The 13,736-nt window shown below is 40.6% G+C and overlaps 1 protein-coding gene across 1 annotated transcript; it reads left to right on the top strand.

The window, feature by feature from the left end:
* Positions 1–199: 199 nt before the first annotated feature.
* On the top strand, positions 200–11,834 carry b4galnt1b (beta-1,4-N-acetyl-galactosaminyl transferase 1b). Its single transcript, XM_063474205.1, has 12 exons — positions 200–500; positions 3,004–3,105; positions 4,050–4,272; positions 4,350–4,526; positions 5,659–5,765; positions 6,010–6,047; positions 6,134–6,314; positions 8,743–8,835; positions 8,940–9,127; positions 9,207–9,347; positions 9,442–9,679; positions 10,681–11,834. The coding sequence occupies exons 3-12, from the start codon at positions 4,058–4,060 to the stop codon at positions 10,896–10,898; spliced, it is 1,596 nt and encodes a 531-aa protein (XP_063330275.1). The 5' UTR covers positions 200–500; positions 3,004–3,105; positions 4,050–4,057; the 3' UTR covers positions 10,899–11,834.
* Positions 11,835–13,736: the final 1,902 nt, after the last annotated feature.

Here is a 13,736-nt window from a genome sequence, read left to right as displayed (position 1 = left end):
AAAAAAGCATTCCTTAACAGAATACCCAAGAGGAGGGGGAGGACAGAGGGTGAGATACTATAGAAGCTGAATAAGCAGTACACATATTTATCGACTGTGTGCACAGACGCCCACACACACACCAATCTAAACATGTATATAGACATAAATCTTATTGTTTGATCATAATTCTACTTTTTCTTTTTTGAGAAATCGTGCAGTCAGTTCAGTGTTATCCTCTCCTCTATGTATGTATTTGTGCGTGCTCAGCTGACTGACCGCTGATGAGTCTGGTGTAGCGGTGATATCGGTGCGCTCGCCGCTGCGCTGCAGCCGCTGTTGCTGCAGGGGGAGCATCCGTCCAACAGCCTGCAGTGCTGCGATGCGCGGCCGCTCCTCTCTGCGCCTCTTTCCCCCACATAATCCCGTTTTCAAGACCTCCGAGGAACAGATCCGTGAGAGAGGGGCGAGCTCCGTGCAGCAGGGAGGTGAAAGAGTCTGCAGTGTGCGTCTTAACTGAGGTGAGCTGTGGGGTTATTTGATTTTTTCTACAGTGGGGTGCTGCTTTAAAGGCCCGTGTCTCCGTCTTCGGCAGGGGATTTTTTCGGGGGTTGTTATTTTTCAGCTCTGACTGAACGTTTGACAGCTTCTGTGATAGACAAAGAGGGGATAGGCATGAGATTTTTTTTTTTTTTTAATTTTAGACATTAACATGGTGGTAAAATAACTAAATACACAGTATGTCTTTATTCTGGAAATGTTTTTCAGCATATTAGAAGTGCTGTTTAAAGATCATTTCGGATGCATGGGTTTTCTTGCGCTCTCACTCAGAATAAGGTGGGCTAATAGGCCTGTGTGTAGCCGGGTATTTATATTCGCTACCTCGGATTTCTGCACACACATTCGCATTATTTTTTTTTCCATATTTTCCTCATGTTTCACAGTACGAAGGAAGGTGTGCTAATTTTGTGCTAATTATCCCAAATAGTCCGAAACATGCGAGCAAATCTGTCACGCGGACTTTGGTAGGGACCCACGGACTATATACATGTCCATAGCATGTTCACCGCGGCACTCCCTACCATAGGCTCGTTTTTAGGTTAATTAAAACAGCGTGCAGCACACAGCTATGTTCTGATTGGCTTAGATTATCTGTTATGTCTTAGGGCTGTTCCACTATCGCTGCTAATTATCATTCAGACGGGGTGGGGATCAAATCTGGGAGGCCTGCAGTAATACAAAACATTATAATGTTTTGCATTACTGCAGGCATATCTTCACAGATATGCATCATGTCATGCTGTCTTACCTTACAATCTCTGTTGAAATACAGTACTGTGCAAAAAGTCGAGACCAACCCCTCATTTTTTATATTTTGATTCCAGGAAGCCAGATTTGTAATTATTTAAAAAGTGGACATCCTGAAGGTCTTAAACATTTTTCTTTTAAAGTCGTTGGCTGCTTATTGACCTAGTTTCAGTCTGGCCTTGTACCTGAGCAATCTCACAGGAATGTTTTTGTTATTGCTGTTTTGTAAGCCACTGATCTATAAATAATTCAAACATAATCAGGGGATGGCCTGTGTGGTGTCCACATTTAGTAAACAACTTGGCAAAGAACCGATTCTAAATTGTATTTTTTTTTTTAAACATAAAATTTGCTCCTATTTAATTTCCTTTTGGAAGGGTGGTGGTACAAGAAGGGAAACTGCAAGAAAACTCTGAGGTATAGCAGATTACTGATTACACAAGAACTAGACTGAAAGGTACAACAGTGAGTGTCCAAAGCCATCTGTAAAATGCAGTGTTTAAGATCTTGTCAAAATGTATGGAATTATGAACACAAAAGTATTGTTAGATTTATTAGGTGTCATTTTTCAGTCTGACAGTGATCCCAACACACTGTCAGTGGAGTAAAAATATACCTTAATCTATGACTATCTGTCATGGATTGGCCTCCCCAGAGCTTTACCTCAACATTAGTGAAGCACTGTGGGATCATCTTGACTGAAAATAAAATAAAAGGCAGCCAACATCCAAAGAAGAGCTTTGAATGTCCTTCAAGAAGCCAGAAAAATTATTCCGTAAGACTACTTAAAGAAATTACAAGAAGGCTTGCCTAAGAGTTCAGACTATGATAAGGAATAAAGGTGGCCATACCAAATATTGACTTTCAAGCTTATTATAGTTGTAAAAACTCTTTTTTTCCTTGCATATTGTATTTTCACGTATGTTTGTACATTTCAGTATATTGCTGCACCTATTTCCAATTTTTCTAACAAAATATAAAGCACTATCTATCTAATAATAAAAACTCACAATTAAAAAGCTTTTTGATGTGTGCGTTGCTCTGATAGATTTTTGTGAGTCATATTTGAGATTATAGTCTTTTGTTTACTGAGAGCACATCTAAACATGATGGCAATCATGTGGTAATCTGTGGTTTCTGTAGTCTGTTTTAGTCATATACATGCAGTTTAGTCCTAATGATTGTGCCAGTTCCTGCTGATTTAGAGGAACATTGTTGTTCTAAGTGAAGGGCTGACTGTTAAGTAGATGAAACCTCTGATATCCGATGCAATGTCTTTCCTACAAATAATTACATATATAATTACATATGAACTTTATAGTTTATTGGAAAGTTTAAAATGTTTCTGAGAGCAATTGGATACATATCATTTTGGCTAAATTACTAAATCTCCTAAAAAAAGAAGAAATTGAGTTACAGCATGAAAACCTTCATGAGTTTGCTAAATATGAGTTTATATTAAATTTCTGGGATGCGCTGATTGGCTGCTAGTTCTGATCCTATTAATCTTTCCCCTGTATAGATTGAGTTTTTCCCCTCCATCCCTTTGTGGTACCATGCAGTCACTTAATGAAACAGTACATGGTCACTTACCTCATGATAATATAAGTTTATATGCTCTCTAGGTTTCTTAAGAGTACATTCTGTTATATTATTATTAGTTGTTATCCACTTTTTCAGTCTGTACTCCTTGAGTTGTTTTTTTGTTCTTTCCAGATGGAGAAGGCGCTTGCTCATTTCCACAAATGTTTACATGGTTTCTGGAGATGCAGGTGTCAACAGAAGTTTTCCTTTCAATGACTGGATAGAGGCAGTGAGGTAGATATTCCTATAAATACTTTTTAAACTGCTAGAAATGAAAGTCTGTCTGCTAAATGGTTACAGAATGTTTAATTTAATGTCTTATCTCCTCCATTTGTGGCAGTGAATTTTGTGTTGGTATAATTAGATCATTGTAAGCAAGCCTACACACACACACACACACATACAAGAGACATAGAGTCTTGATTCCTTCACTTCAAAGGTTTTCTACATTATTTCTAACACTAGACTTTTCCTACTCTGAACATAAACAAAGTCTTCATCATTAGATGTAAGCATTTATGTCTTTAACAAGAAGGCAGGATTCCTACTATGTAGCTGTGTATAATATTTAAGTTCCCACAATATGAGCAATTCATTTATAAGGATACCATCACACCCACACCCAAATGCATGCAGAATCAGAACTGGAGTTTTTGTTTGCCACAGCTGGAGGAGAAAGAGTTTATTGTGTGCTGGCAAGTTTCTGAAAGGGGACACATCTGCTTTCAGTTATATACAAGAAGAAGAATCGAGGAGAAAAAATATGGAAGGGGAATGAGGGATCGGAAGGCATTCATGATTTCGTTATGCTCATCCTTTCAGCAGATATCTAGATCTCTTTTAATGGCTCCACTGTGAGTGCAACCACAAAAATGTGAATAATTTTCCATCGATCTGTAGCTGTGATGATGACTTAGAAAATCTTCTGAGACTATAATTAAACAACTGCAATTAAACAACTTCCTTTGGGCTGTTTTGGGGTTGCGCTGAAGTGGAAGGGGTGGTGGAGGGGGGCGATGACATAACCTTTTAACTGTAGCAAAACCTCACAAAGTTGTCACACAAAACAGAGACTGTTGATTTTGTTCCCATCACTTAAATGGCATTCCTGTTCGGAAATATCTTCAGAGTATAATTATAGAAACCAGAACGTCATCCAGCATACTAATCTCTGACAGGTTCCAGGATGCGGTCCATGAGGAAGACGGTGTTGCTAGTCATCTTGGTGTCTGTGGTGCTAGTACTGGCTCTCCTCCATTCGTGGCCCACTCGGGGCTATACCACAGTGGATGTTTGGCAGCGACCAGCGTTTATAGTAGAGAGGCATCTGGAAGAGAGGGTCCCTGAGTCAGACCATCGATTGAGCAATATTCCCTTCCATGTAAGGGATAATGTGGCGAGGTAAGTAATGCTATTTTGAATCAAAGCGGACAGACCTGAGCTTAAATCTGATCACACGTGTCTTATAATCTGTCCAGTTTACTGGCACGTAATGGATGCATATGTGAGGGCGAAAGTGGGGGGGTAAACCTACCGTTCGCACAACTCTTGTTCCCGCGGGTGTCAGCTCACCCGCTGCACACTGCCTTCGAGTCTTCAGAGCTGGAGGAGATGAAGAGGAGACGGGCTAAAGAGTACAGCAGCTTTCAGACGAGGTAAGGAGTACTTAAGAGATGTTTCACATATTTTATCTGTGTGGCTAACATATTATTATGTGGCCTAATGTGTATTTTTATTTAAATTAAATAATGATGTAACAAAATGTGTTACTTGAAACCTGTCTCAGTGCACGCTACAGGAAATTGTTTTTTAGACTTATCTATGTCTTACATGGAAAATCATCCACGATCTCACATCACTCTTGTCAAATCTGCTGATCTGCTTCGCTTTGTGGTTTGTTACTACACGGTTTGAATGCACATGCATTAGAACATATATAAACACAGACCTCGCTTTTTGCATGCTTCCAGTGCACAACTGGCAGCCTTAAAACCTCCCCGCTTCTCTGTGGATCGTGCAGGAGTTGTGCATTAGTAAGGCTACATAGATGGGTATTTTTGAAAACGCAGCTTTTTCTATTTGTTCGGGCCTTTCGTCCACACGTAAAAGCGTTTTGGATCACTGAAAATAGAGGTTTTTTAAAAACTCAAGTTTTGCATTTACGTCTGTACAAAGAAAACAGAGATTTAGCCATGCGACGTCAAAGGTGAGCGCCTTTTTTGACGTCAAGCTGTGCGCCACGTTATTGTTTACATGAGATGAATTTGTACAATGGCAAGTATAGATAAAATACTGTTGTTTTTAATCTTACTATCTGCAGTTTTTACATGCTTACAAACACAGTGGCAACAGAGTGAACGTCGACGTGGCTTCTACATTCAACACAGACGCTGTCACAACCCAAATCCTGACACCATTATTATGAATCACTCAGACTAATGTAAAATTTCTTTATTGAATAAACTCTGGCTGAGAGAGCCAGTGAGACAAAATCCACTGAATACTGACTTTAGTTATTAACATTTGAAATGATGAAGGCAATTAAAAAGTAACACAAAATTAGCCACCTTTTCAGAAAAACTTAAACTTTTCAGAAGTACTGAAATTAATTCCTAATACAACAAAACTTGTTTTTATCAAAAGCTTTGCTCTCCAGTAAGAAACGTGAGGTCATTTTAACAATGATAGCCGCGGATAATAGTAATTGTGACTGTTATTTGCGAAGAGCTTCCTGCTTTCTGCTTGCTGCGCTTGTTCATGTAAAAAAACAAAAACATTTCATTTCAGGTCAAAGACCCCTGCAGATCTACTCGTTATTGCTGAGGCTAACAGCCCCTTGCAGTATCCGACACAGGGGGTGGAAGTACGACCCCTGAAAACAATTATCATCCCAGGTACGACTTCAGCGAGTGAGCAACTCAGATATTTATGAAAGTCTCATGTTTTTATCATTTGAAAGTAGTTAAAACTGGCCCCTAAACATTAAAAATTAACTTGAACTAGAGGTGGTTTATATACTGGATATTCTTTGTACCTACATGTATTGTAAGGTCACCCCTCTGAAAGGCCTTATTTATCCAGCTGGTGCATACAGGAAATGGACTGAAAATCAATCAGTGTTTGTTTCTCTTTTTCCAGGCTTGGCCTTACATGACCTTCCCAGAGATAATTACTCAGTGAGTGCTCAAACGTGTCTGTCTTTAAATATTTTAGATGCGTGCAGTCCTCTGACCTTGACTGCTATTCTTTCCATCATATGCAGATAAACATCACTGCCACGCTGGGAACTCTAAATGTGGCCGCGGAGGTAGACGAGGTGAAAATCAAAGGTGATGGCGAGATGCACATGACTCTTTCCAGCCGCCTGCTGCCGAACATGAACCGACAGCTGCAGTTCGTCACCTACACGAACACGCTGTTTCATCCCAGCACGGCCGACACAGGTGAGCCCTCGGAAACAATCCACCGTCTTATCGGCTCTGGACTTTGTTCTTCTGTATTTTTCAGCAAATTCCACAAAGGAGAAAGTAAAGATACAGAAAAAGAATCATCTCACACCCTAATTTGAGTCTGTGTTTAAATTTAAAGCAATATGTGGATTTTTTTTCACTCTCGGTCATTAGATGAAAACTCTGATACTTTGATCATGCATATACAGTATATACGAAGGTACAGCCAGCAGCTGACTGACATGCATGCTTCCATCTCCCGTTTCTGGTCGGTGGCAACTCGTACTTTTAGACTCTCCTTTTTCTCCCTCCCTCGTGCTCACAGACACATAACGGGTATGGCAGTCCATTCTCCCTGCAGCACAGACTACACTGCCCATGAGGCTACATTCTTTAGGGCTATGCCTGTAACACTTTGCCTATTGCCTTCATATCAAATAATTTTTGGAATAAAAATTAAAAAAAATATTTCTTCACGTCATTATGCGGGCCGCAAGTAGGGCCGCGAGATTGAGACACAGGCATTAGAGCCACTTAATGCGCATTTTGCTTGGGTTTTCACCGGCGTGGAATTACCAAATATAGAGAGGGCATAGCCTAACATATGAAACAGTAAAAATACTGCAGTGTAATCCATTTTTTTCAACAAAGTAACTGTATTCTGAATACCACCTTTTAAACGGTAACTGTAACGAAATACAGTTCCTCATATTTTGTATTTTAAATACGTAACGGCGGTACATGTATGCCGTTACTCCCCAACACTGTCTGTACAACACCAAGATTGTTTTGTTTGTTTGTTTGCCATCATCACGTCATCAGACGTGGCTAACCTTCCCCAGTGTCTCCAGCCTTTATACTAAGCTACCTGTTTGCTCTCTGATGCTTCTGTCAGCAGCTTTGTCAGACTCTGTGTACCTTGCTTTTTTTTCCTTTTCAGTGGCCTCACACCTGCTCTTGTATGGTATTCCTGGCAGAGAAAATTATTTGCAGAGCTGTTTCTCTTGAGCTAGAATTGGGCAACTAATCAGGATTCAGTCTGATATCAGAGCCTCTTTGTTCAGCACAAAATTAACAATAGTAAGCATGCACAAAACCTGAATGGCTGAAGGCGTGTTTGCCCTTGTCTTTCGACTTTCTGCCCGTATAGTATAACCCAGTTTCAAAACAGCTGGGGCACTTTTTTAAATGTAAATAAAAACTGAGTGCAATCGATTTTATTCACAGCAGAACTTAGAAAATACATTGAGTCTTTATAATGAGAGTATGGACCTTTTACAAAAAGGCTGATGAAGCTCTAATCAGCATTTTGTCTTCATGACAGAATCATGTCTGTCTTTAATGCACGCGCATCTGAGTGATGTAGGACATTACATCGAATTTGCCTAACCACAAGTAGGAAAGTCTTTCACAATCTTTCCGCTCAGGATGACAATGTATCTGAACACTTGAACATGACCATAGCTGGACTGGTGCATCAAACCCCGTGTTCCTGTCTCACAAGAAAAAGTAACCCACAATGAAAAACTGTCTTTAAAGCTCTTTTAACAGCCTTTTGCCATTTCAACCAACAGAAACAAGACATTGCCTTGTCTTGTCCCCTGCAAAAGGAGATTTATCAAGGTTCTCTGAATCTTATGATGATATTTTTTACTGCAGATGACGAGATATTTAAAGTCTTCACAGTTTTACAGTGAGGAACATAATTCTTTCACAATCGGTAGACACTGTTTTATGCAGATTGGTGAACCTCTCCCCTTCTTTACTTATGAGAAAAAATTTTTGAGATGCTTTTTTTCCCTTAACCCTTTATTGACCATGGGCCCACCGGCGGGCCCATTTTACAGGTAAATTTGAAGGGCCAGTCAATATAATGATAAACGCGAATTCACTGTGTAATTGTGTAACTTTATTAGCATTATCCTCCTGAAAATGTGCCAACAACATTGCGAGTGACATCCTCCTCTCTGCCCCTTAATGCTCTCTGGTCGCTATGGTAACGCTTAAATATTTCTTTCAAAATAAGACACACAACTACGAAGACCCAGGGAAACCGAGTTAACAATAAAAATGCTGAAAACCATAAATTTCACACCTGAGCCTCAACTCTCGCGTCCCAGTACCAAACGACTCGACCTGGGGGTTAATGTCTTTTAATAATATCTGTCTTTTTTCCCCTACACTTTACTTGTCATCCCAACCCTGTAGAGTTTTTATGAAGGGTAAATTAGCTGTAGGAACTAAAAGTGCTTTGGGTTTTTTAGAGTTTAGCATTTTAACTTGAGGGTCTGAAGAATTGGTTTTGTACAAAGACATGACATTGTTATGTCTACATGCTTTACGAGAACCAGATGAGAGTGAGGCATTCATAGTTTTATCTTAATGATACTCATGGTTTTTTTGGTGTGGGGGGGTCTTTTAGTGCAGCTTGAGACAGAGGGACATCAAGCTGTCTTCAGCATCAAGATCCGACACGGAACAACACCTAAACTGTACAACACTGGATCCAAAGGAGGTACAGCACCGGCATGTTGACGGTGTTTATAACTAAAGTCAGACATCTTTTCTGAGTCAAACAGCACTTTCTAAAGTCAGTTTTCCTCCATCAACTCTCTGCAGAGTACAACATCAGCGCCCTCGTGACAATAGCCACAAAAACCTTCCTGCGTTACGATAAGCTTCGAGATCTTATCGACAGCATCAGAAGATACTACCCTACTGTTACCATAGTTATAGCTGATGACAGTGAAAATCCCCAAACCATCTCTGGGCCTTACATCGAACATTACATCATGCCCTTTGGAAAGGTAAGGACACACTGAAGTCTTCTCCCTGCTGTCACTGTTGATGCGATCTCAATCTAAACTTCAGCGTTGCGTCTCTTAGGGTTGGTTTGCCGGCCGAAACCTGGCCGTGTCCCAGGTGACCACGAAGTACGTACTGTGGGTGGATGATGACTTCATCTTCACAGCCAACACCAAGCTGGAGAAGCTTGTGGATGTTTTAGAAAGGACCACTCTGGATCTAGTGAGTAGCAGAAGAAATTTTTTTTTCTTTTTCTCAGTTAATAGTAAAGATTTGGGGCTCTTGCAGAGACAATGTATCTATGTGTGTGCACTAGGTGGGTGGTGCAGTGCGGGAGGCCACGGGGTACACCGCCACCTACCGTCAAACCATCTCCATTGAGCCAGGAGAGGAAGATGGTGACTGTTTACACATGAGGAGAGGATTTCATCACGTCATCGAAGGCTTCCCCAACTGCGTTGTGACTGATGGGGTCATCAACTTCTTTTTAGCTCGCACAGACAAAGTCCAGCAGGTCGGCTTTGACCCACGCCTCACCAGGGTCGCTCATCTGGGTGAGTACAGGGCTTCCTTTCATATCAAAGGAGCAAAACTTTATCATCATGCCATCTGTTATTTATTCAGTGTTTTGACTGCCGGATGCAAAAAGATGCCAAAATTGAAAAAAAAAAAAAGTTAGTATTATTATTATTATTATTATTATTATTATTTACGCATTTATACACAAGTCTTGAGCCACCAGTCTTTTTTTTAATTGTCTTGGGAAATATTTCTCCAGACATTTAGAAGCTCTTTGAAAGTTTTTCTTTCTTTGAGTGTCCAGAACCCGGGCCTCAACACTGTTGAAGCAGTGTGGGATCAGAAAACCAAACAAAAGACAGCCAACACTCAGCTTTGAATGTCCTTTGAGAAGCCTGAAGAACTATTCCTGAAGGCTGCTTAAAGAAATTATAGAAAAGCTAAAGCTCAGGCTGTGTTTAAGGAGAAAGGTGGTAAAACCAAATATTTACTTTCAAGCTTATTAGAATTGTACAAACACTGTTTTTGATCACCTATTTCCCATTTGTTCTAGAAAAATATATAGAAATGAGGTGTAACTCAAGACTTTTGCACTTTATTGTATATTCATATTCATTGTTTTTCTATCTTCCTGCAGCACTGAGTCAATTTGTGTGCCATATAAAATTAATTTAATGTTTCCTTAATCATTTAAGAATAAAAGAGAGATGAATATCTCCGATTAAGGTATTGATAGCAACAATATCTTAGCAATTTAAGAAAAAAGATTCATATCTTATTTTACTTACTGAGACGATAACGTGTGCAAGATAATTCTTGCTAGCAAATTATGCTGTGACATTTTCTTATCAGCACACACCACCATGGAAGAGTCACAGCTCGGCTTTAATTTACCTACGTTAAACTGAATGAAATCTGATTTAAATGTAACATTTAGCTCACGCCACCTTCTCATTTTCATACCTGCAATATTTCATCAATTAAAAGTGTTCCTGACCCACTGAGTGATGTTTACCCCGCTCCCTTTTTTTTCTAGAGTTTTTCATCGATGGCCTCGGCTCTCTCCATGTGGGCTCTTGCGATAACGTCATTGTCAATCACGCGACCAAAATCAAACTACCCTGGGTAAGCCAGTCAGAGAGCGACAAGACCTACGCCAAGTTCCGTTACCCATCAGCCTCCTCTGATGCCACGCACACCAAAAACGGCCTCCTGTACTTCAAGAATCGGTTTCAGTGCTTGACTCATAATTAGCTTCCCCTCTCCTCTTTTTCTCGAAGGTTCCTCCGCTCTCCCCGAGTTGCCAAAGAAGTTCTCCTCCCCCACGCCCAGTCAGATAAGATTTTGGTTTGCCTTCTCTTGAGAACCTTGAAATTATTTTTCCAGCTTCAGCCTTTAGAGCAGTTTTAGCATGTTTTATCTGTCAGTGCACAGCTCTGCAGTGAGCTAAAAAGTCCTCTAGCATCTAGAAGCCCAACAGAAAAATTTAGGCTTCCTTTTTGGTGTGAAGACAGGAGAAATGAGCTGCAGTGCCCAGTAACATCTCGAGTCATAAAGGGATCTTGCTCATACCCTGCACAAAGACCAGACTTTGGGAGAACCGAACAGGTAGCAGCCAGTGTAACTTCATTGTCATGCTGTTCTGGGTAGATGTGCATGCATTCTCCTTCGATTTGCACTAGCCGAATATAGAATTGAGCTTGGAACAAGGTCTTTCTGTCAGTGACAACAAACCCTTTCAGTTAAGTGACAGAGTTGCAGACTCGGAGCTTCAGTGTGACCTTCTTGCCAATGCCACATGAAGAACGTGTTCCAAGTCTTTTCATTTGTCGGGTTCTGGTACTGACTGGCCGTGCCAAAGGTCTGGATGCTGCTAGCTCTGGGGTGCTTTAATCTGTGTGTGCATTATGGTTTTACTGCCCATTACCCAGAATCCTTTTGTGTCACCCATGGAGAGATAAGTCAGATCTGAGGAGGAGAACCTTTTGGTCCCAGTTCATCAGGTGTTACCTGGTTGCGGGAGCAGCTGTAATCGTCGTCTTCTGCTGTTTGTCTGTTTCCCCAACAAGCATCTGAGGAAAACTAGGCTTTTGAGTGCTCACCACCGGATCTTTACATGTGGCCCAAAAGAAACATTGGTTGAACTAAAGTACTTGTTAATTTCACATCATTATGAAAAGAGGATGGGGAAGGGGGAAGGGGGGGGGGGATGAAGCAAGAATACAGAGTTTTTATACTGAAACTCCTCTTTGGAGCACTCCTGCATGTCAGAGACTCAAGTGGTGATGCTGTTCTTTTATACCATGGTCTTTAGATGGCGCCCTTGTATCACTGTATTTGTTTCCTAAGCAAGTTTTTTAACTTTGTTTTGTTAGCAATAAGGTGCCAGAGATTTATCAACTGTTTTTTTAATCCCCAAGAGAAATATCGACTTATTTGTAACTATTTTATTTATTAATTTATTAACAATTTGTTTGCCTTTTATTAGATAGAACAGAGACAAGTAAGCAGGGGGGTGTCGGGTCAGAAAGCAGCACATCGGAATCGAACCCGATCTGCTCTGAGCTACACCGGCATCTGTTTGTGACTATTAATTCATTTTTATTTTTCACCAAAATGTGACGTTCGTTCTGTTGATGGAAGAAACTAACAGCAGTGTTCCTGCTGCTTGGTTTGTAAAGGTTTGTATGTAGTTGTGTACTGAAGAATTTGTCTCACATTTTAATTTGTAAGTGTTGACAGATGTATAATTTTTTTTAACAGTGATGTTTATTGTGTGGACACAGAAATCATTTGTTGCCTGCTTCACTCACCCCCACACCCAAAACAAAAAAAAATATGAGTTGTTTGAGCATTATGAGAGTTTTTACATTCATTTCAAATGTTATAAAAAATGTGTGTGGGGAAAAAAAAAAGAAATCTTGTGTTCAATGTTGTGATGTTGGTTCAAAGGATGAAGACGCTGACTTACAAAAGATTACAGTCGAGTATCCTTCAAGAACATTAATTTAGAAGCACACCTTTTATGCTACTCAAGCGAATGAACATGATAGATGAGAGGCAAAAGCTGTCAAATAACAGCAAGCACGGTTTATATTTGAGACCAAAAGCATGCGTTTAAAACCAGGTTTTGACTTTAATGAATGAAGTTGTCTGAGAGTGTCGGAGCCTGGAAGCTGAAGGCTCTATCCCTGAGGGTCTGAAACTTGGAGAGAGGAATGTACAGCAACCACATGTCAACACAGGAGGAAGATTTCTCAGGTGGGGCTGGGGGGTGTAGAGCTGAAGGAGATCAGAGAGGTACTGAGGGCCATGAACATGAAGGAACTTGCAGGTAAGGAGTCTTATATCTAGCTTCACATTGCTCGTGCCAGGTTGTGCCCTGTCTTTCTTTCAAAACAGCTTTAATTATTTGTAGCAAAGATTCAACAAGTTGTTAGAAACATTCCTCAGAGATTTTGGTCCACATCAGCGTCACACAGTTGCTGCAGATTTGTCTGCTGCACATCCATGATGAGAATCTGCCGTTCCACCACATCCCGAGTCTGGTCTATTAGATTGAGAGCTGGTGACTGTGGAGGCCATTTGAGTACAGGGAACTCATTGTCATGCTCAAGAAACCAGTCTGAGATAATTTGAGCTTTGCGACGTTGTGCATTAGCCTGCTGGAAGCAGTCATCGAAAGACCAGTTCGATCTGGTGATAAAGGGTTGGACATGGTCTGCAAGAGTACTCGGATAGGCTGTGGCATTTAAACAATTCTCTGTTGGTATTTAGGGACCCAATCTGTGCCAAGAAAATATCCTCTACACCCTCACACCATCAACAGCAGACTAAACTGTTTATACAAGGCAGCATGGATCTGTGCTTTACTGCTTACCACCAGATTTTGATAGCAAAAGTTCAATTTAACCCTCGGTTTCCTGTTTTAGTTGACAGGAGTGATCCTCTGTGTGGTATTCTGCTGCTGTAGCCCAGCTGCTTCAAGGTTCTGCTTCTTCACACCTTGGTTGTAACAAGTGGTTGTTTAAGTTACCGTTGCCTTCCTATCAGCTCAACGCAGTCTGGTCAGTTTCACCCAGAGAAACTGCA

The sequence above is a fragment of the Pelmatolapia mariae genome, linkage group LG5, assembly GCF_036321145.2.
Source record: "Pelmatolapia mariae isolate MD_Pm_ZW linkage group LG5, Pm_UMD_F_2, whole genome shotgun sequence".
Taxonomy (NCBI): Eukaryota; Metazoa; Chordata; class Actinopteri; order Cichliformes; family Cichlidae; genus Pelmatolapia; species Pelmatolapia mariae.
This window is presented reverse-complemented; position numbering and strand designations above follow the sequence as displayed.